At 44.8% G+C, this 24,021-nt stretch overlaps 1 protein-coding gene across 3 annotated transcripts in view; it reads right to left on the bottom strand.

The window, feature by feature from the left end:
- Positions 1 to 24,021, bottom strand: part of EPHB1 (EPH receptor B1) — a 421,589-nt gene that overhangs the window by 67,571 nt on the left and 329,997 nt on the right. The window contains exons 6-9 of one of the 3 annotated variants that reach the window (XM_054982436.1): positions 18,356 to 18,537; positions 14,927 to 15,089; positions 11,429 to 11,537; positions 9,845 to 9,909 (exon numbers count right to left, since the gene is read on the bottom strand). In XM_054982436.1, the coding sequence (XP_054838411.1) occupies positions 9,845 to 9,909; positions 11,429 to 11,537; positions 14,927 to 15,089; positions 18,356 to 18,537 (519 nt within the window). Of the gene's footprint in view, positions 1 to 9,844; positions 9,910 to 11,428; positions 11,538 to 14,926; positions 15,090 to 18,355; positions 18,538 to 21,443; positions 21,690 to 21,747; positions 21,895 to 24,021 lie in introns of those variants that run through there. The other 2 variants (XM_054982434.1, XM_054982435.1) reach the window with 2 other exon arrangements.

Below are 24,021 nucleotides of genomic sequence, written 5' to 3'. Positions count from 1 at the left end.
ATCCTGCAAACAACTCCTCCTGAGTTCTTAACATCTTGCTTGCAAAATATACTTCTAATCAGATTGGCATAGACCTGTATTGCAAATGGGGTAGTCATTTGCAGTGGTAGAGAAGACAACTTTCTCCCAGCCACAGGCCTGCAGAATTCACCTTTTCCCTAGGATTCTTTCAAAATTTCATCTTTTAAAAGAAATCTCTGTCTTGTCCACATATTCCTTCTGCCTTTTTCAAATAATCCTCATAGGTAGGTAAAAAGATTCTGACATTGTGGGTAACACTATGAGAGAATGACTGTCCTCTCAGCCCTGCATTCTGTATTCTTCTAGATTTCTTGACTATTATTCTCCCACTTGGACTTCTCATTCAAATCAGTTGTGAAGTTAGAAGAGATTAGGCTGCTCACTTAACTGGACAGTTTCCTTGCTCCAGTTTCCATACTCTCTTCAAATCTCCTACGGGTCTTTCTTTACCATATGTGCCCACCCATGTCATTTGCATTAATATCACTGCAACTCTGACAGTATTTTTCCTTTTTTTCTCTCATTGCAATGTTCAGAACTACTGGAAAGAAAAAAAATCAAATTCCAGGTGTTTTCCTTTGTTTTGATGTAATCAGAGCTTGCATGGAGGCTGAGAAAAGTGCATAATGCTTCAATCTGTGCAGTGTCTCCATGCCAGTGTGCACCTGTGATGTGCCCCACTGGCATGGAGCAGCAATATGCATTAGGGATGATGAATGCAGGTAAAGGGGTGTTAAATGTTAATCCTGGTATGTATACACTTAACACATGTAAGAACCTTTAAGTGGTGTCCACATGGAACCAATAATGTTTAATTTGGACCCAGCAATAGCATTCTTTAAAAAGAGACTGGTAAGATTTTAAAATGGAGAGGGAAGTTTGCCAGTAAGACTAATTTAATAATTGTCACTTAGCTTGCAAATTGCAGATGAACGCAGAAAACGATACCTACAGAAACTTTCACTGTGTCTCATGAAGAATAGATCAATCTCCTACCCATTAATAATTTTTAAAATTCTATGCAAAGGAAGCCAGAAATAATGTGCAGTCCTAACAAGACATGGGCACAAACAGCAATATGAACGAAAAAACCCTATGAACAGCCTGTTCATCTATTGGTGAGTCTCCATTCCAAATGAACAGGTGGTCGTTGCAAGCCTCATTCGTTGTGTTCCGCCACTGTTCGGGAAGCCAGACACTCAGGCGCCTTCAATCAATTCCCCTGGCAACGGCAAGGACTGAACTCTGTCTGAACTCCTTCTGGTTTTCTTTCTGGCTTTAACCCTTCAGATTCCAGCAGACAGTCCAGTTTTTGCCACTCAGAAGAGAAATAGTTAGCGGGGGGGGGGGGGAACCATGGATCATACCTTTCCCGGGCTGAAATCTCTCTGAAACTTGGGTGGGGGGGGGCTTTAGAGGACAGCGAGGACTATGTCGGGTGGTGCCGACTCTTCCGGTGCAAGACGCATGGAGAGAATCTCTACATCCCGCTGGCACCGGGAAGGAGCAGCCCCGCGGCGCCGGCTCTGCCCGCTGTCGGAGGGACCAGGGGAGTCTCTCCTCGTCCCTCTGACAGTGCGCAGAAGCAGACCCACGGCAGCGCAGGCTCTGCCCACTGTCAGAGGGACATGGGGAGTCTCTCCTTGTCCCTCTGACAGTGAGCATAAGCAGCCCTGTGGCAGCGGCAGCTCTGCCCGCTGTCAGAGGGACAAGGAGATTCTTCCCATCTGACAGCAGGCATAAGCAGCCCCACGGCGACGGTGGCTCTGCCTGCTGTCAGAGGGACCAGGGGAGTCTCTCCTCATCCCTCTGACAGAGGGCAGAAGCAGCCCCGCAGCAGCACCGGCTCTGCTACTGTCAGAGGGATGGAGAGAATCTCTCCATCCCTCTCGCACCTGGCAGCAGCAGCCCAGCGGCGCTAGGGTGGGGCAGGGGGGTGAGGGTTGTGGGGTGTTTAAAGGGCCCTGCCCCTTGCCATGGCAGGAAAGGGCCCTTTAAACTAGCAGCTGGCAGGCGGCAAGGGGGAATCCCCTCTGCCACCTGCCAGCTGACAGTTTAAAGGGATCTTTAAAGTGACACGAACATGAACACCGAACATGTTTGTTAAGGGGACACGTTCTGTTCTGTTTGTTGTTCGTTGTTCATGGATGGCAACGAACAACGAACAGGGGGTTCAGAATTTTCCCCCCGTTCATGCCCATGTCTAGTCCTAACCTACATGATTTTGTAGAAAAGAGCAAAAATCCAGTAGCATCTATAAGACTAACAAAATTTGTGGTAGGGTATGAGCTTTCATGAGTTACAGCTCACTTCTTCTGCTACAGCTAGAATGTGAGTCCATCTGTCCTTATATCTTGGAGAGTGGAGTGGTTTTAGATGCTGAATGACAATAGTAGGTAATTCATTCAGCATCTGAAATCACTCCACTCTCCAAGATATGAGGACGGATGGACTCACATTCTAGCTGTAGTTGAAGAAGTGAGCTGTGACTCATGAAAGCTCATACCCTACCACAAATTTTGTTAGTCTTATAGGTGCTACTGGACTCTTGCTCTTTTCTACTGCCACAGACAAACACAGCTACCCATCTTGATCTATATGATTTTGAACTCACTTTACAACAAATGTCTCAATAAGTTCTGATTGGAACTGCCCGTACAAAGCTTCTGCCATTGTGCTTGCTTTTGCTTTATGAGAAATAGTCCTTATGAAAAAAAAAATGTTGTCGGACAATGAGACAACATGCTCCTTTTGAGGGACTTACTGCAAAAGGAACTTTTCACAGGCTGACACATTAGCACATTCAGTTAACAAGGCTGTGGCTAATGAGCATTAAAAGTGCAAAAATGTCATAGAAGAGTACAGTGGCAGTAAGAAAAAAAGATATATATATACAAGCAGCAAATGTATTTACTAAAGGATTCGCTGACTATATGGGTGGCACTGGCAATGTCATACTAAAGAGTCTCTTAAAGACAACTCAGTCAAAATCCTTCCAAACATAGTGAACAGGCTTCCTGCACAGACAGACAACAAAACAATAAATGTGGGTATCTCAGCAGGGAAGTATGCAATGACTGTATTGGAAAAAACAATAGAAACTTGCTTCCAGTTCTACTTTAGCTGGGTTTGGGGCATATTATAAATCTAAATCTGCAATCTTAAGCAAACTTTCCTTGGAGTAAATCCCATTGAACTGATTTACAATTACTCTGAGTACGTGTTCATAGGATTGGTCGCTTCATAAACTTTGACCACATTGTGTGACCAGGGCCATTTTGCTAACACTATATTTTCTACTCACAATGTCAAAATGCAAGTAGAAGTCAAAGTTAATAATTAGGCATGCAAAAGGAGAATTTGAGGAGTAGATTGCTAAAAGCATCAAGACAAACAATAAGCATTTCTTTAAATATACCCACAGCATGAAACCAGCCAAAGATGCAGCTGGGCCTTTGGATGATCAAGGAAAAAAAGGATTGTGCGATGAAGATGGAGACATGGCAGAGAAGCTAAAAATTCTTTTTATCTGTGTTCACTGTGGAAAATGTGGAGAATGTACCCAGGCCACAGACACTATTTTCAGAAAAATCAAAAAGAGTCCAGTAGCACCTTTAAGACTAACCAATTTTATTTTATTGTAGCATAAGCTTTCGAGAATCAAGTTCTCTTCATCAGATGCCTGATCTGAACTGGTCCAGTTCAGATCAGGCATCTGATGAAGAGAACTTGATTCTCGAAAGCTTATGCTACAATAAAATAAAATTGGTTAGTCTTAAAGGTGCTACTGGACTCTTTTTGATTTTGCTACTACAGACTAACACGGCTAACTCCTCTGGATCTATTTTCAGAAAGGGAGTCTGAAGAACTGAGGCAAATCGAATTGATAAGAAATGAAGCTGTAGGAAATTAAAAAACAGTACATCTGCAGGTTCTTTGGGAATTCAAATGTGAGAGTGGTTATCTACTAACTAGTATATATAATGTGTCACTAAAATCAGCCACTGTACTAGAAGACTGAAGAGTAGCAAATGTTACACTGTTTTTTTGTTTGTTTTTTTTAAAAGGGACCAGAGGTGAAACAGGGTATTTACAGGCCAGTTAGCCGAGCATGTTATCAAATGTAAAATTATTATGCACATAGAGGAACAAAACCTGTTGAGAGAAAATCAGTATAACTTTAGCAAAGGGAATTCCTGTCTCACCAATCTTTGGGAGTTCTTTAAGAAAGTGACAGATTCTCTTATGAATTAAAAATTGGTTACATGACAGAAAGCAGACAATAGGAATAAATGGGCAGTTCTCACAATGGGAGGAAGTAAGCAGTGGGATCCCACAAGAATCAGTATTGATGCTACTTAATTTGTTCATAAATGTACCAGAATTGGGGGTGAGCCAGGTCTGTAGATGATACAAAATTATTCAGGATGGTGAAAAACAAGGCCAGCTATGATGAGCTCCCAGAGGATCTCCACCATTCAGGTAAGCGGGTAACGATGCGGCAAATAAAGTTAAATGTATGTAAGTGTAAAGAAAAAAGTATCCCACGTTCAAACATATGCTAATAGGGTCTGAATTTTCTGAGACTGAGTGTCATGGCCCAGTCTGAGAGTGAGGTCTCCTCGGGAGGAGAGGATCCTCGTGTAGCCAGCCAGGACTCCTCAGGAGAAGAAGAGTTCTGTGTAGCCAGCTCTAGCCCTGACTCAGCAGAAGCCGGCAATCAGGAGCAGCAGCTGCTGGCTGATCAAAGCTCACAGCTAGCAGCTGAGACACCAGCACCCTCTAGCCCCAATACCACAGGGGAAGCTCAGCCAGGAACTTCCACAGGGGAGGCTCAGTCAGGGACTGCCAGCACCACAGGGGAAGCCCAGCCAGGGGCTTCCACCCCCCCAGGCTCACCCACGCCTAGAGAGCGCCGCAGACAGCGCCAGAGACTGGAACTGCAGGAGAGACGGCGCAGTGCTCGTCTCCTGAGCCAACGCCAGCTGCTGGAGAGCGACGATGAGTAGCATCAGGATGGAGCCCCAGCAGCTGGCTGAAAATCACGCCTGGCTATAAAAGCCAGTCAGGAGCAACTGCCAGGTGTGGAAGCAACGTGTCAATTACCTGCAACCACTTCCTGGTACCTTGCATCCTGCTCTTGCTTCGTGTTAGTACCTGGGCTACCAGCTTGGGCGGGCCCAGCCCATGACACTGAGAGTGTGACTACAAGTGACTTTCTTCATGTGGAGAACACTAGATTTTTTTCGCAAGGTTTCCTGGGAAGTGAAGTCCGAGTGGTCCTTCCCCTCTCTGTTAGAATCGCTGCCTGAAGAGCCAAAAGAGGGCTTCGTTTGGGGGTGGGCAGCTGCCACTTTCTCCCAGGGTGTCCTGCAGGCTGCCTGCTCCTGGGGAACTGCTCTGGAGAAAGAAGCCATGTAGGTGAAGCTTCAGCCGCAGCGACAGTGGAAGGATCTGCTGCAGATCCTTCCGCTGTTGCTGTGGCTGAAGCTTCACCAACACTGCCACTTCCAGAGCAGCTCCCCGGGAGCAGGCAGCCCATAGGATGCTCTGGGAGAAAGTAGCAGCTGCCCACCCCCAAACGAAGCCCTCTTGTGGCTCTTCAGGCAGCGATTCTAACAGAGAGGGGAAGGACTACTCGGACTTCACTTTCCAGGTAACCTTGCAAGAAAAATCTAGTGTTCTCCACGTGAAGAAAGTCACTTGTAGCTTTGCTCTGAGAGGAAAAGAGAACTTGGGTTGTAGTGGATAGCTCAATGCAAGTGTCAACTCAATATGCCACAGCAGTGGAAAAATGCAAACTGTGTGCTGAGGGTTATTAAGAAAGGGTTTGAAAACAAAAAGTCAGTATTATAATCTGAAGATGCTTCCATCTCTTGTAACATAGTGAATCTGTAGAGACGGCACTCCACCCAATCCCCCACTTCATTATTAAGCCCTTCTGGCTGTTCCCATGCCCTTTCATCTAACCCTACTCCTTTGACTGATGACAATTGGATGGTCTGTGGTCAGGCTGTGTACTTTTTATCCCCTTCCCTTATGATCTGGTCTTTTAAGTGTCTTGAGGAAGCTAGAAAAAAGCCAGATAAGGGGCAACCTTGTCTCAGGTTGATGGCACCTGTTATCTAGTCTATCACTGACCCTGATATCTCAGAAGGTTTGGGGTGCCAGTCCCCTCTCTTCTTTGTGCCTGCATGTTTCTTAGACCAATCCTTTCCAGCATTTGCTGGCACAGTATTACCACCACATGTCCGTATTTCCTTTCAGCGCCAATGGCTGCAATAAATGGGACCCTCGGAGTTGTCTCAAAATTGAATTCCAAACTTTCTCACATTTCCATTTACACTGTAAGAACAGGTACTTGTAGCATATATTGTCCCTTATTGCTTAGTAAAAAAAAGTCTAATAAAAAGTTATGGCCTGTAAATGAAGTTTGTGAGCTTTCACAGAAATACAAGTGTTTTATTTAGAAAGCTGATACTAGTGTAACTTTATATCTATAATTGTAAATTCTCTGCAATTTTAACAATCTTTTATATAATCAATTGATACACAATGGCAAGCCACTTAGATTGCAACCCTATGAAGAGTTACTCTTATCTAAACCCACTGCAGTCAATAGGCTTGAAGAACTCTGCACAGGATTACACTGTTAAGCAATCAGAGTTGGAATATATATGCTGACATACTTCTTTTGAAAGTGGCTGAGAAACATGTACAGCTACTATTTGCTGACCCACAGCCCACAAGAGCTTAGAAATTGGCTAGGCTGAAAACCCCCATTATCACTATTATTTAAAATGGGCCATTTTCACACAGCTCATTGTTCTCCCCCTTTTTCCCACTTTAGACATTTTGCTGAATGGTGCTGACAACTGAACCTCCACATGCAGTACCCACAAAAGCTTACCCTTTTGCTCTTAGATTACAGGAAAACCTCTGTATGTGCCCCCCAAAAAGCAGTTTTGAAGGGTGGCCGGGTGCTTTCGTCACCATCAGTTAAAGGTGCCCTCCCTTTTCAATTTTTTTTGCACATGTGCTATTGCACTAGAATGCTGAATGAAAAATTAGAAAAGGGAAATGAGTGCAGCTGTTATTACAAGAAAGCTTCTGCAACTGGATAAAAATGCAAAGTAGGAGGAGCAAGAGTAGGAGGAGCAAGAACCAGGAGGAGATTGAGTGAGTAGTGGGAAGTTTCTTCAGAAACACTTTAAGCATTCATATGCCAGAAAGTGCAAAAAGAAAAATCACCAGAAACATGCAACAACAACAAAATCAGAGGAAGTATAGTCCTGATAAATCCATGGCATAAAAACATGCACGTGGCTGGTAAAAGGTGCAGAGTGGTAAGCTGCAGTACTGCAGTACTGCAGCCCAAGCTCTGCTCATGACCTGAGTTCAATCCTGGCAAAAGCTAGATTCAAGTAACGGGCTCAAGGTTGACTCAGCCTTCCATCCTTCCGAGGTCAGTAAAATGAGTACCTACTTTCCCGGGGGTAAAGTGTAGATGACTGGGGAAGGCAATGGCAAACCACCCTGTAACAAAAACTCTGCCAAGAAAACGTTGTGATGCGACATCCCCGAATGGATCAGTAATGACTTGGTGCTTGCACAGGGGACTACCTTTACATGGCTGGTAAACAATAATGTGTGCATGCTTAGAATACTAGAATCATAGGAGTGGAAGGGATCTCCAGGATCATCAAGTCCAACCTCCTGCACAATGCAAAAAAATTCACAACTACCTCCTTCCACATCTCCAGTGACCCCTGCTCCATGCCCAGAAGATGGCAAAAAACCCCAAACCAGGATCCGTGGCTAAAATAGCCTGGAGAAAATTCCTTCTGATCCCAAAAGTAGTGATCAGTAGGGGTGTGTGCTTCAGGTTTCCTATTCAAATAAAATAACTGAATCGGACCCTCTTTGTAAAGATTCGGGATTTCAGCATGGTGGCCCCAATTTGGAAATCCCGAATCAAAGCTTCCCCGAAGCATTCGGGTTGCTTCAGGAAGCTTCGGGATGAGTTTAAAGGGCCTTTTCCCTGCCACTTGCAAGCAAGTGCTTTTAAACTATCATCTGGCAGGCGGCGGGGGGGGGACCCCCCTGCCACCTGACAGCTGATAGTTTAAAGGACCCTTTCCTGCTGCTTGCAAGTGGTAGGTCCCTTTAAACTATCACCTTGCAGGCGGCAGGGGGGGGGTCCCTCACCGCCACCTGACAGCTGATAGTTTAAAGGGCCCTTTCCTGCCACTTGCAAGCAGCAGGTCCCTTTAAACTATCACCGGCTAATAAACCTTTACATGGATTCTGAACATGCACATGCAAAGGGACAGAATTAAGGTTTCATGTGAAACCTACATGAAACCTTAATTCTTCCCCTTTGCACTATATTTATGGTTAATCTTTTATTCCACAACTGCATGTTCATGGCCCATCTATTTGAATTACAATGAGTAAGTTCTCTTCCAGACCTTAGGCTCACATTTTCTTTTTAAAGAAAGGGAAAGTCTGGGAGGCTTCTTTTCTAAAGTGCAAATTAGATTTCAGCTGCTCCCAATTTGGTTTTTTCCACCTATCTCATTTCCTGCTTTGGCTGTGGTTTACTTAGGTATTGCTTCTGGCTGTAATCTGAAGAGCCCTAAAGAGCTATGCGCATTTGTGTTGGAGATTTCCCCTGAAACACCTGGGAACCGTCGAATGTAATTGTTCGCAGCTGGTACTGCATGCATGGTAAGCATGTAAAGTATATGTAGGTGTAGGAAGAGAAGGGTAGATGGGCAGTGATTACTCACTGGCTAAGACTGCTGCCTTGCTTCTTTATTATCCTATTGGCTTTCCTAATACAGGTTATAAAGTCTTGTTTGCTGCTTTTTGCAAGAGCTCAGTTTAAATTCTGGGAAGGATCTGAATATGATCTGTTTACTAAACAGTGGACAAAAAGCCATTTGCTTATATTTCACTGTGACTAATGAATCTATACATTTTTAAAGGTGGAAGTTTTTAAAAAGGCAATTTGTAGACTGAAGAAAATAAAACGAGTTGTTTGTGGATTCTCACCAGGACCTTATATTGGCTTGTCAATCAAACAACAGCAGGCATCCAAGCCATTATGCTCCATAGTAACTCACAATTAATTTTAATCTCTGACGAGCTAAAGTCTACTTTCCAGTATTTTGGGGGGGGGGGCATTTGCAGAAAGGTTGACAAACTTATACAGTAAACAACTGGATAAAGCATAGATTACCGAAAAGTGCCATCCTGACTTCCATTTTCAGAACTACTGGTTAAAAAATACTCAATTCCAAAAAGTTCTCAGACCCAACCAAACAAGTCAGGAGACTCAATTATCAGAGGCTGAGGATTTTCTCCAGTGCTTTCTGAATCCTTGCTTTCTCCTTGATCTGTTCTTGATCTGCTCTACTGAACATCTCTGAAGGAAATCTCCATACCAATAATAAGCTCAAACTTTTTCTAAAACTGTGCTTGCTTTTGCTTTAAGCTCTCAGGCAATATATTTGTAAGCTTCATTCTGTATATTCCACTTTTTAACATCAAGCTAACACTTCTAAGCAGTATTTTACAGCTTCCTCAATGTCACCCCTGTTCCTCACCCCAAAGATCTCTGGTCCATTTCCTCTGCCTTTTCCCCATATGCCATCCACTCCTGCCTCTGAATCCAGTCTCTTTGGCTTCATGACATCTCCACATTCAACTGCAAACAACATTACACTTCCCAATTATGTTCAAAAGAAACCATTTGTATGAGATTCTATCAACCTTCCCCGCCTATCTCCAACCATTTAGAGGCTTCTTACACACTCACCTCGACCAGTGCTATAGTGCTGTAGCTTATCACTGTACACCGCCTCTTTACTGTAAGCTCGCTTCCTGGGAAAACAAAATAAGAGCTAGTTCAATCAGTGCCCAAATAATACACTTTTATGCAGATCTCACCACTGAAATAGCATAATCCTGGTCTAAAGTATAGCGTAAACTAATATGGTATTTGTTCAAAAGCTTTTTTCCTTAATTTCTCTAAATGATGCCATGTTAAGTTACTCTTGTATTTGGTTAACCTGTGCCAGAAAGGTGCTCTGAAGAATCTGCTGCTGCTGTTTTCCTTTCCACACTACAATGCTGAATTTTTGCTTTGCTGCCACCCTCCTACGCCACTGCTCAAAACATCTCCCTGAGAAATCCACAAGGGCCACCAAAGTGAAACAATAACAGTTGAGCAAATGCATGGTGTGGATTTCTGCCACTGTGTCAGGGATAACTTTTAAATCTGGTTTTAAACACCCCAGGCACACAGGTCTATGGATTAAGGCTGGGAAGGGGAGGGAAAGAGTCCAAAGAGAAACCAATTTGGTACTTGCATGGCACCAGGATAGCCAACTATGGAATATTGGGATGCTGTAGGTGTAGTCTTCTGCAAAGAAGCTGAGAGGGCATAGTTTCTGCAGATCTATGGGATTCTAGCTCAGAAAGGATATTACTACTGGAAAGCAGTAGGCATGCTGCTATCTGTTCTAGAGGAGCAGAGCTGAACTCACTGACTGCAGGAAGTCTGGCCACGCACTTTTTTTTTTTTTGATCTGGCATCCTTTGTAAGAGGAGAATGCATACAAGATTCAGTCCTTGCATTTTGTGGAGAGGGTGTTTCTAGCTGGGATGTTTCCACTACCAAATTCTCAGGATATTTACTGTGTGGCCACTGTAGATAAGTTGGGGCATAAATTCGATTCTTTCCCACTGCCCTGCAGTACAACTGCTTAATGTTTACTTATGATGCAGCCTTACAGTGAGTGAGTTCATCATTACTATGGTTGTTGTGGGTTTTCCGGGCTGTATTGCCGCGGTCTTGGCATTGTAGTTCCTGACATTTCGCCAGCAGCTGTGGCTGGCATCTTCAGAGGTGTAGCACCAAAAGACAGAGATCTCTGTGTCACAGTGTGGAAAAGGTGTTGGCAGGTCATTTGTATCTACTCAGGAGGGGTGGGATTGAGCTGAGTCATCCTGTAAGAGTTTCCCAGGGTGTGGAATGCTAATGGCGGGAGGCTTCACTGTATCCTGAGGAGGTTCTTTTGCATATGGATTGGTGCTTGATGTGCTAATCTTCTCTGCAGGGCTATTGTCGGGTATAGAGTGTTTTCGGGTATAGAGTGTTCATCATTACTGTCTATCCTGATGTCAACAGCTCTGAGGTCTCAAGCAAGGGAAGGACTTCCCAAGCACTTACTACTCTGAAACTCTTTCATTGGTGTTATCAGAGATTGAACATCCTGCATGCAAAGTTTATGCTCTATCACAGAGCCCCTCCCCTTTGATAAATCTATAGCCCTCACCAAGAAAACCCACTCTTTGGAATATAAAGGAAACAATAATTATATAATGTATCAAATGGTACCTGCTGCAAACAATTGAAATAGCCACTAAAGAGACAATAAAGACAACTCCTGCTGCTGCAGACCCAGCAATCAACGGCAGCTGCTCTCTCAGTTCTGACTTGTAGTCATCTGGAAAAGAGCAAGTGTGTTTGTAATCCTCTTGTTTGTTTATAGCAGCTCCTGCCACTAATAGTATACTATATATGTCTGTCAAATTTGTATCTCAACATTCCTCCAAGGAGTTTAAAATGGCATAGATAAGATCATCTGATTTTAACTTATTACTTGTAACTTCGGTTAGGTTGAGAAACAATGACGTTTGTTTTTTTGCAAAGTCTCACAGTGAGTTTCACAGCTGAGCAGGAATTTAAATCCAGGTTCTCTGGTCCAATACAACACTCCATCCTCTTACAGTCAGTTTCTGCTATACCTGGAAAGAACTTTGCACAGTTCACAGACACACTTGATATTTGATGACAGGCCCACATCATTTGTTTGTCCCAGAGAGTTAGACAATTTGAGGAGAAATGCTGGACATGCCAGAGTCCTGCTAGAGTGAGGTCCAAACTAGATGTTACATGAGTTGGGACAGGGTGCCTCTCCTGACTTTCTGTCACACCTAAAAACTGTGCAGATTAACTTATAATCACTCTGTCCCACCAGCAGGCACTGCAAAGTGGGAGGAGTGACATCTGGCTTTTCTCCTCTGCTGTTTTTGCCAGCAGAAATGGCTGTAGGGCTGGGGGCCTACTTAACCATTTCTCTGGCTCCTCATGTTCTTCCTCTCCCTTTAAGCAGTCTCCAGTCTGATGGAATAACAAAGTGATTTTAAGGTAAGATGCACAGTTCTTTGACGTGACAAGAAGTCAGGACAGACATCCATGTACCAACTTGTGTCACCTGTAGCATCTAGTTTGACCTTGAACTATACAGAATGATTAAAGCATTATTAATTTCAATGGGACTTAAGCATGCCTAACAATTTTTCCTGAACTGCAAGTTAGACAGGTGCGACCACCACGGGTATGGAAAATAATATCTTCTATAAGCCACCCTTCAGTTTTCTTAATAAGCTGGTCAGATAAAGGACTTTATCTCTGTATATGTATAGTCTTTGCCACAATGGATCTGTTGACAGCATTAGTTAAAAATAATAATTTCATTAACATTCTGACACTCTGCCAGTAATGTCCAACAGCTACACACAGCTCACAAACTATAGGCTTAAAATAAATTTATACAAATAGAAATATTTCACACCTAGTTTTAATTTTTTTGTTCCCTTTTTGCAGCTAATTGTTAGTAACCTGCTTCATCTCTTGCCTGATGCTTAAATCCTGAGAAGATTCTCATCTAACAATCAATTATTATTTAATAATACACAGTTATCTGTTCTTGTTAGATTTCCATTAGCTGCTTGTATCTGACAGAGTTTTTTTCCTGGTCTGCCTAATTGTAAGTCTTAGGAAAATTTTTTGAAAATCTCTGTCTATTTAGTCATATGGTATTTGTGCACGCTCCCCATTTCCTTATTCAATTAAATGCTTTGACATTAGACAAGGAGGAATTTGCTGAAAAATAGTCTTTGCTAGGCCTTGAAATAGTCTCCTGTTTAAAGTGTTCCATGGAAGAAGCCTCCCAGAATGAGAGCAGAAAGGTATCAAACCAAAACTTACAAAGGAAATTACTAGAGTGGTCAGATACAGTATTTACCCAAAAGGCAGATGACCCTGAATGTAAGACGATCTCCCTAATAAAATGTTACACAAAAAAGGTTTTTATTGCAGTATACAATTGGATGCAAATATAAGATGACCTCGTCTTTTTTGTAATAGCACATCTGCGGGAGAACCCCACTCTCCCTTTCATGTAAATATTTCAGTAATAACTAGAGTTGCCAACTCTGGATTGGGAAGTTCCTGGAAATTTGGGGTGTGGAGCCCGGGGAAGGTGGGGTTTAGGCAGGAGAGAAACCTCAGCAGGGCACTATGCCATAGAGTCCATCCTCCAAAGCAGCCATTTTCTCCAGGAGAACTATTTTATATGGCCTGGAGATCAGCTGTAATTCCGGGAGATCTCCAAGCTCCACCTGGGGATGGCAGTCCTAGTAATAACTGAAATGAGATGTATGAAATACCTTGAATTTGTGAGGGAAATTTAACAGTCACTCACACAGCCCCTTTGGAGATTTGTTTCAGATTTGGGTTAATTTGATTTTGGTCAGCCCAGTTTGAATAACTGTACAATGATTGGTTGTATAAATCTCATCATCCATCATGCAACTAGAAACACAGTCATCACAAGAATGGCCACTTCCCCCCCCCCCCTAAACCTGTGCAGTCAGCCTGGGTAACATGATACACCTACTTGCTCATTAGTTTAATATTCACATTAGAAACATACAAGCCTGTTATTTGTGACATAGCTGTGCACAAAGAACACATAGATAACGGAGTGGGATTACACCTACTAGGCCTTGTCCCATTTATATGCATTCAGTCTAACAACAGCTTACAGCCTATGCACTTATTAAATACAAGTGTGTATGTCCCACTCAGGCAATTGGGAACTTTAGTTTCTGTACACACAAGCTGTATACGAATGGGAGGCTGGACATACATAGGGAAGAACAGGACTACCAGGCATAATCCAGCTCCCCTCTCAATCCAAGTTGCCTGTATAAAATACATCACATATTTGCGGCTGGAGTCAGCACTCAGCATGGTTTGAAAGTCGGCTAAAAAGACTGTATATCGAATATTATCTTATTCAGGATGTGGCAAACTCTAACCATCCTCTCTACCTTTTTTTTTCCTACACCAGGCTCAAAATTCCTGCAAGAGATTGCTGTTCATTTGCATACCCAGCATAGGATCAGTCCCCATACCATGTCACATGCATGATGTACATTTAACTCTACATCAGTGCCCTCATAAGATCACAGGAGTTAAAGTACAGGTGAAGCTGCAATGGGGAAAATCATGTTCTTAAATATAAGCCTGTGCCTACTAATTAGCAAAGCTGTCAAGGCCCTAGATTTGCAGATGGAGCACTTTGTCTTTCTAAACTGTAGCTAAGGGATGCTACACTCCATCCTATGTATGTAAAAATTCTCTGTACCATTAAATACTGGCTATTCTTGAAAACTGGACTCAATAGAACACCATTCTGGCCCATTGAGTCCCTATGTCTCCCCAGCTTGCATGCAAACACTGAGAAGTGAGAACACATTCATCTGCAGAAAGCAAAACATTTTTAAAAAAAATCATTTAGATGCTTAGAGAGAAAACAGAGATAGGAGATTTCAACCAGATTAGTTCTCCAGCTGGCAATTAATCAAACATCTCTGTAAATCACCTGGCTCTCGCCACGCTAGCCCACTGGGAGGCGAGGGTTTGGAGAGACAAGTTGATTTAATCCAATTACAGCTTGGAGGTTTGAGGGAAAAGTGCATCCTCCTTCCTTCTCTCAATCAGCTTCCATTCCCCGCTCTTCCATCTCTTTTCTCTCACACTCACCATCCGTCAGAGTTTGGAAGCACATTTTCCCACTGTATTTCCCATAGCCAGCCACTGTCCGAGCCCGCACCTGTACCACATACACCATTCCTGGCCGCAGCCCATCAATTCGTGCTGTGTTGGTCTGGCTCTTGGCCATGGATGAGTTGTATTCACTGTGGTCCTTCGGGGAACAGCAAATAAAAGACAAAGGATTAATAAAAGGAAGGAAAGAACATTACTGACAATTCATTAAAGTTGCAGTTGCGACGCAGAACAAAGATAAACTCCTTTCAAGGCTCATGCAAGTGATGACATTTTTGCAAGCTTTCTATTTGGCCTGATGTATGGAGTGGAGGTGGGATGATAATTTGTAACTAGACTGTTTCATTTCCTATACAGTACTGCTAAGATTATGCATTGGCTAAGAGGGAGGAAATACTAGCAGAGTTAAAGCATTATGTAGAATCCAAGAGCACCTCCACTACATTTTTACCTATGGACCTATGGGCAATATTCCTTTCAGAACTTTTTTCCTGTAACAGTATACAAAAAAAAAAGGAAGATAGTCATATTGATAGCCCCCCTTTCAAAAATAAATGCAGATAAATTAACACAAAGGGAAGTTTCTAGTCTCCAAACTTTTAAAAATAAGATGAAGATAATCAAAAGCTTCACAAAAAAGGAATACAGCAGTGAGTGGTGTTATATACCACATTTTTAAAAACTGGATGAACATTTTTGTTCTGGGGTCTATTTGTTTTATTTTATTTATTTACCTTAGATTTTTATTCCGCCTTTCCCACAAAGGGGGGGGGGAGGTAGGATGATAATTCTCCAAATAGTGAGGAAGAATTTTAAAAATCTCACCAAATATAGTTTAAGCCTTTGTGAGAAAGAGTTATGTCACACTGGTCTGTGACATTAAAGGTGGCCAACCGGTGCCTGAGACACTTGCTCAACAACATGCATTTGCTGCAGCAATGAATGTGTTGGATGGTACATGATACAAACTATTGCATATTGAGTGTTCAGAAAATGTGATTATCCCTGCAGCCAAAGCACCTCCTAGAGTGAAAACATATACCATCCTACAAAAGAATGATAAATGTACATTTACAGTGCAATCCTACACAGAGTTATACCCTTCTACGCCCAATGACTCTGATTAGAGTCAATGGTACACAAATTCATATACACAAATTTACCCCCTGAGGCAATACGAATACAAAGTGATGATGTACATGCATGAAACAGCCATCGCAAATGAAATGCAGTGGACAGATTTTCCATATCACCTAACATCCCTCTTCAAACATGGCATTTCTGACGGATGCAGTTTACATGTTCAGCTGTGAGTTATCAAATGATGAGATATTGAATTGATTACATTTGTGTGTGAATCAGCCCTGTGGCCTGCAAATATAGCCAACCTGATAGCACTCTCACAGTTACTATTTTTCATTCAGCCTCCACTGTATCCTTTATTAAGTTACAGTAATTAAAAGAGGAGAATGGGGGCTTTATTTCAGTATAAGAATTTGAATACTGTTGTGGGGTATGTATGGGGTATTTGTATTCTAAATAGTTTATCATTTCATTCATAAATGTTCTATGCCTCTCTTGAAAATGATGCCATGACCTGTTTGCCAAATAAGCCCTTTAGACTACTTTGCTGCTGAAAGTGCAGTTTTTGACTCCAAAATTTAACATTAACATTTAACATATCATCAAGTTGTCCTTCACGTAGTCTGTTCTTCATTCCTACACTGCTGTGCTGAGGGAGGGGTACTCTAAATAAAATTCTAGTTACAACCGTCCACTCCAATGTTCTGACACAATGAAGGCTGCATCAGGCATATGAGCCATCACTGTCTATTGTGTGTGTGACAATGAAGTCTAAAGAAACAATGCAACTCTATCCATTTTTTGGGCCTGCAGATTGTCATGCACTATTTCTTATGCTTCAATTCCCTGACGCTCGTTTGACAGACAGGAAACTGAAGGCAAAAGTCAGTGAGTTGCCCAAGGCTACTATGGTACCCTCTGCTTGAATTCAGGACTCCCTGACATCCAAGTCTTGCCGGCTAGACCAGCATCACACCAAGTATCAAAAAACCACAGGCAATTACAGTACATTTCCCCATACATAACCATTTTTAATGGAAATCTCTCTGGCTACCGTTTGTGTCTCTTGCTACAATATTTTGTCTTTCCATATCCCATCTTTCTACATCCCATATGTTCTGTGTCTCCTTCTGGACAATTTCACATCTCCCAAAGCATTCAGATATATTGGAATCAAAATCAAAAGATATATTGGAGATTATGTAAATGCATGCACCAATGCAAAAAGGTGCATGCTGTTGATCTCCCATATTTGCACAAGTACACCTGCTGTGATAAATAATGCCAAGCATGGGCATCAAGTCTTTACAGTCAACACTGCCACTGCCTTCTTGAAATCTTGCATTTGTTGTCATTCACACCGTACCCCAGAAACTTATGGGTAAGACTAGTTTTTAGACTCATCTACTGCAATCTGTGTGGGGTTCTATCTACTCAGCTCATACAAGATAATAAAACAGGAGTCATCTCTGGCTTTAGGAAAATATTACAGACACAGGAGAGTAGATCAGACAAAGTGTTTGCTATATGTCACCAAAGCTACCTTTGTTTACAGGCTGCCATTCCTAGCAAGCTATCAGTGGCCAGAAACAATAATCCACAAATATGAGGAAATGAAACAAGTATACACAGCAGGCAAGCAGGAACCAATGGGGAGTCCCTGTTATTTTCAACATTTTCTAAAACAACATGGAAGACAAGTTTAAAGAAGTTTGGAACAGGAAGTCCCTCTCTGCCATAACTATACAACTCAGGCAATCAAAAAGTAGGGGAGCTAAAGAAAACAAGTAAGATGGGGTTCTGGATCCCTTGGAGCAACAGTAGAATACAGTGACAGTCACAAAGTTAAGTGCCACTGAAGGTTGCATAATATTTTCTAAGGGAAGTGTGTTCCAGGCACAACTTACAGCTAGGTGGTACAGAACCATGAATGAACCAGTCCATAGAACAGAGAAGTATTTGAGGCTTCCACAATGACAGAACGTGAACCCAACAGGAAAAATCCCATGGTGTGATAAATCTGAATGGAAATGTAATTTAGGTGAAAGTGCAGCTAACTTCATCTTACTCACCTAAGTGTTCAAAGGAAGGCTGCAAGCCTTACTAGTACAGACGTTGGAAAAATATTTGGACCCTTTGTTAAAGGAAGTGCCTAGTTCAAATCACATTGCAATAGTTGGGTGCCTCCCCATTGACTTCAACCAGGTTTTGAATCAAGCCAGTATTAAACATTCCACAACACAATGGAAAACAGCAGGGAGCTTCAGACCCCCACGTCATGGCCCAGCCCAATTCCCTTCCCTCAAATATATTCAGGCTTACGGTGGCTGGTCTTGAGCCCATAGTGCTGCTAATCTCAGGGATGCAGATCCGGCTCACCTTCTCATAGTAACGAATCTCATAGTCCAGGATGATGCCATTGGGCTGTTCCGGCTGCGGCCATGACAGTGTGATGCTCCTCATGGTGGCACTTACCTGGTGCATGATGGGAACTGTGGAGGGAGCTATGGAGAAAGGAGGGAACAGGAAGTGCAAGAAAAGTGAAAATTAACTCAGAAATAAGGGGGATAAGAATACTTTGGTTAAAATAAGACACTGGGATGGGAGTGGGGGGAAGAAGGGGATAGTGAAGGTGAGGGAGGAGAATGAATATTATATACAATAATACAATTCTACAAAATAACAAACAGTATTTTAACAAATGACAATTTATTTCCACACTACAACAAGACAATGTTCAGACTACCTTGTAAACTGGTAGCAAACCTACAACTGAAATTACCACAACGCAGACCAGTAAGTCATTGGTCAGTAGGAGGAGGTGGTTGTTATTGTCAGAGGTCCTAAACGGACCTTGGATAGAAATGTCTCCTACACAAATACTGCTGTGTTGAACCGAACTGGTGCAAGGACATATTTCAACTCCCATTCATTTCAGTAATGCTTCCACAGGATACATTCCTGCTGGATTTCACCCCAGAATGTTTTTGTCAGTAGCTAGTTATTTTAAATCAATAACAAGCAATACACAGCTCCATTGGCCCACCAGGACCTATCCAAGACTATTCCCAATCTTCCTACAAAGGTTGGCCTTACTAGCAAGAATGATGAAACAGTTGCTTCAGGCAGCAATTTCCAGACAGATGCCATTTACCTGCCTTCAGTCTCAATCTGTGTGTGTGTGTGTGTGTGTGTGTTTTAAGTGTATGTGTGTTTTGACTTTCAATTTAAGATACAAGAATATCCGCGTTTACTCTTGTCTCCCACTACTCGGTCAACGCCATGTCTTTCTAATCCTTGTTTGAGGGCAGCTTTCTTCACAGCTAAATTATCATCTCCCATAACAGCACATATTTTCAAAAACCCTTTGCTCTGGGTTGCTTACTTCCTACTCTCTGTCTCTCTGGTCACTCATTCCCACCTCACAGTTTTCTTTCCTTGGCCCCATTTACCCTTGCTGCCCCAGCTCCTTTCCTATTTACTGCTGCCTACTTCAAGCCTCCTTTCCAAGGTCCATATTCATCCTACTCTTCTTCTCTTGATCCTTCCTTTTATCCTATATCAAATGCCTCCTCCATCTCCTTCCCTCAGCCCTCCTTTCCATCATATCCTCTGGGCCCATGCCTTGCTACTAATGCCTGTTTCCACAATGCCTTGAAACTTCCCCCCTCTCTACTTTTCAGTCCACTACTACTTGGGCTAGCCGGCTCAAGGTTGACTCATCCTTCCAGCCTTCCGAGGTCGGTAAAATGAGTGCCAGTTTCCTGGGGGTAAAGTGCAGATGACTGAGGAAGGCAATGGCAAACCACCCTGTAAAAAGTCTGCCAAGAAAATGTCATGATGCGACGTCCTCCCATGGGTCAGTAATGATTCGGTGCTTACACAGGGGACTACTTTTACCCCGTTTACCTACTACTTGGGCAGCCCAATCCTAAGCCCTTGGTTGGTCCTGGCCCCCACACATCAGTATAACTGCAGTGCCGCTCGTCTGCTCCCTAAGAAGTTTCACAGGAGAGCTGCACCAGCTGACAAAGCCCAGCAAGGCACAGCCAGGAGAGAATGCTCCATCGTTACTCAGACAATGCCACCAGAATCCACCAATTGCAGGGCAACTGCAGTTGACAGTGCCATGAGTGGCAGGGAAAGGCATAGCCAGTCTGCAGGCTGTGTTTCCCATCACAAACTTCCAATGGTACTCCTCCACCCAGCAGAGAATGGCTGCACAGAGCAAGGAGAACCCCACAATTGGGATTGCTGGACCCCAACAGAAGTGCCTGCCCCGAGAGGAGCTCTGTCCCATGGGGGACACTGAGGGTGCAGACAGGGCACCCGGCCACCCGCTTGCCCACCCCCTGTTCCTGACAAGGGCCAGGCTGGCGGTGAAAGCACCGCTCACTTGCAAATTCCACCCCCTCACTACCGCCACTCCAAGGAATATGCACCCGTCCTTGAAAAGTAAGATAAGAAAGGTGGCAGGACCCGGCAAAAGTTGCACCCCTAGCCCCTGGCACACAGGACCAGTCCCCCAAATCCAAGAGAGGCAGCTCCTCAGAGGTGGGCAGGGGGAAGGTTCTGGAATGAATGATGGGAATGCCCATTGGAAACCATGAGAGAGGCTGGAATGCCCACTGGATGTGATGAGAGCACCAAATGCCCATCGATTTGCGGTGGCTCCACAGAAACACATCACCACATCACAAAGATGCAAGGAGAGTGCGGAGTGGACCTCAAGAGCCATGCTCCATTCCACCCCAGGATGATGTCCCCCAGAGTGGAATGATGGCCTGCATGTCCAGAGAAACTGCTCTTGTGGTCGTCATCCCATCCCCCATGCCAGATACCCAAAGTCCTCCCTTGCCTCTGCGAACAGCAAAAGAGAGGGTGGTCTGCCCTCGCAGGGGAGGAGCCCCAGAGTTCCTGGGACATCACTCCATATTCCCCCCCTTCCCAGCATCAACCTCATCCCCTGCATGCAGCAGTCTTCCGCCTGGCTTATAGGCACCAGCAGTGCTGTCAGAGAATGAGAGTACTCCATGGCACCCCCCCACACACACACACACACACCAGACACACACACAGGCAACACTCCAAGTTCTACCCTGCTGCCTCCAGTGAATTTGAGGGGAAGGGGGGGCAGGGAATCAAAGCAGGACTGGAACTTCCAAGGTGCCACTGAACCCCTCCTTCTCTTGGCAGCGGAGCTGCATGAGGGTGCAGAGGCACCTGGAGTCTCTTCGAGACCACCCCATCTGTCCCAGACCTGAGTCACAGCCCATTCACACGGATGTGTGAAATGGCAGCCCTACAGGGGAGCAGGGAGGGGGGCTACTGTCATACACAGGAAAATGACTAGACAGAGAGGGAGTCATTGGTCGACACAAACTTTATTTAACAGCCAAAAGGGAAGAGGATAGCCAGACACATGTAGACAACTTCCCGAGTTGCCAACTTCTCTTGCCCGGGACAGGAGCTGCACCTGCTTGCACGGTGGCTGGAGCCAGGAGAGGCATTCCACGTGTTGCTTACTCAAGAGTGGGGTTGAGTCATGGGCTAGCCAGGGAACAGCTCCGTTGGTGGGCCTCAGATGGCAGCTGGGGAGGATCACTGGGGCTGGAACAGCCATGCTTCCTGGTTTCCATAACAGGTTGCTACCTGCCTGGAAGGGAAACAGACACATGTGAGGCAGGGGACCAGGCCTCATGCAGGGTCCGCTACATCCAGAGAGATTGTGTATGGCCAGCAGCGGTGGTTCCATCATGGCAATGCTGCCGGCAACCAGATGAGGGATGCTTCTCCAGCAGGGAAGTGCTCTTCACCTGCACTTGGCTGTTCTGTTCTCATGGAAGCTTGGAATTCTTATCCTGCAAGGGAGACAGTCATGGGGTTTGTGCACCCACCAATGTGGGGGAGTCACAAAAACAGGCACCCAATTACTTCAAATTGCAACTGCTTGAGAGTCTGAATGGAGCTCCAGCATGGGCTGCAGGAAGACTCCCTCAAAACAGCTGTTTCAGGCATGGATCCCTGGGCAACTGTCCCCTTGGCAAGGGCTGCCCCCTTGGCAGGTGCTGCTCCTCATTAGGCAGGTCTCAACTGTAGATGCAAAGTGATGGGGGGCACTGGTGAGGGGGGAGGGAAGGCCAGTGTGAACGAGCAAGCTGGGGCAGCTCTCCAGCTCCTTCTTACCTGTCAATGCACCCCCACCCTCCCTGAGCAAAAACTCAGGAGTCGGGTAACATGCAAAAGAACTTGGGTGGTGGTTGTTACTCAGACATTCCAGACTAGCTCTTCTCCCCTGAGTGAGTGCAAAGTACTCCCTGATTTCCTCAAAGTTCCCGCATGCACTCTTGCCCCACCATCATGAACACCCTCTTCTACCTTGTGCTCCCTGAAGAGGGCTGCTGCGCAGAGCCTCTGATTGCCTCCTTATTACCTGGGTTCATAGGCACCCTGGCCAGAAGTTATGTAAGGTGCCCAGGGAGCTGATAGGACATTCAGAGGGGGGTTGGTTTCCACAGGGGCATGAGCAGATTGGTCCCCTGCCAGGCCACCCGGACAGAGCTAGGCACAGGAGGGAATGAATTTTCTTGTACAATGGCTGACTGTGGGCTACACTGCTGTTTTTCTGGTGCTTGGGCCCAGCAGCGGCACCAGGGTTTTTGGCGCCTGCGGCCAGCCGGTGAGTTGGGCACCCGCGCGCACACGCCAGCCTCCGTGATGACGTCACATGTGAAGCCATCACGGGGGTGCACCCTGCCAGCACAATTGCTGACAAAGAAATAGGACAATGGCTGTTCCCGCAAGTACTGGCAAGAAAAAGAGGGAAATCCCGCAGGAAACAAAACGTACTCACTTCCCCAACTTGTATATTAAAGTGCAATTGATAAATTAATTAGCACTTGCACTTTAATATACAAGTTGGGGAAGTGAGTACGTTTTGTTTCCTGAGGGATTTCCCTCTTTTTCTTGCCAGCACAATTGCTGTGGCAGGCAGCTGGGATGGTGCGCGGGTGGCCTCCGAGCTCTCCCGCTCGGTTTCCCTGCACTGCCACAGACGCCTGCCCGCGGCTACTGAGCCCAGCCGGGGGCGTGTGCTGTAGGCGGCGGCAGCTCGGGGCGGGAGGGCTAGGAGGCTGCAGGTCTGTGGTGCGTGCTCCCGCCCCCCACTCCTCCTCCAGTGCCCCCTCCGGCACCCCGCACCCTGAGGCCACAGTCTACCTGGCCTCAATGGGCGTGCCGGCCCTGCTTGGGCCCGAAATAGCTTAGGGAGCCAACTAACTCACACCCCGCCTCCTCACCTGCCCCCTGGTCACTGTCACAGGGACTTATGCTGCACTTACGCCTGTGCTCAGCTGCCACAGCCAGGCGCAGGTGAGGGGGGGCATGGTGGAGCGGCACTACAGCTGGGTGCTAGTGGGGGGGGGGTTATACCACTGTGAGTGCAGGATACGACGGCATAACCACTCCCTGAGCACTTTCTTCCTCCTTCCCATTCAGGATTGAGCAGCTAGTCCCATTACTCCAGACTTTCTGGCCCCAAAGCCACCTTTGCTTTGTACCAGGATTTCTCCTGCTCCTTTCATCTTACTTTCTTCTCTCTAGGCTTTCTCTCCCTCTCCTTTTACTAAGAGAACAGAATATGATATCTCCTCAAATTATACTGAAAAGCAAAGGATGTTTAACTTTGCACTGAATTTTCCCATTAGGTGCAATATGCCAAAGGGAAAATTGGGAATTAAAGTTAAAGAACCCTTTTCTGCATCTTGGCCAATTTACATCCAAAAGAATAAGAATTGTTGTGATTGGCCAGAACAAGGGGAATGATCAAGGTCACCTTTTTAGCAGGAATCCCAGAAAGGTGCACATATTTTTGCACCACAAATGGCACAATAGTGTGCAAAGGAGCCACAGGGGCCACTTTTTCTGCTGCTGCTCTTCTCTCTATACATAGTGATGTGAGTTTTCTGGAAAAATGGGAATCAGAATAT

Source organism: Eublepharis macularius, chromosome 6 (genome assembly GCF_028583425.1).
Source record: "Eublepharis macularius isolate TG4126 chromosome 6, MPM_Emac_v1.0, whole genome shotgun sequence".
Classification (NCBI taxonomy): Eukaryota; Metazoa; Chordata; class Lepidosauria; order Squamata; family Eublepharidae; genus Eublepharis; species Eublepharis macularius.
This window is presented reverse-complemented; position numbering and strand designations above follow the sequence as displayed.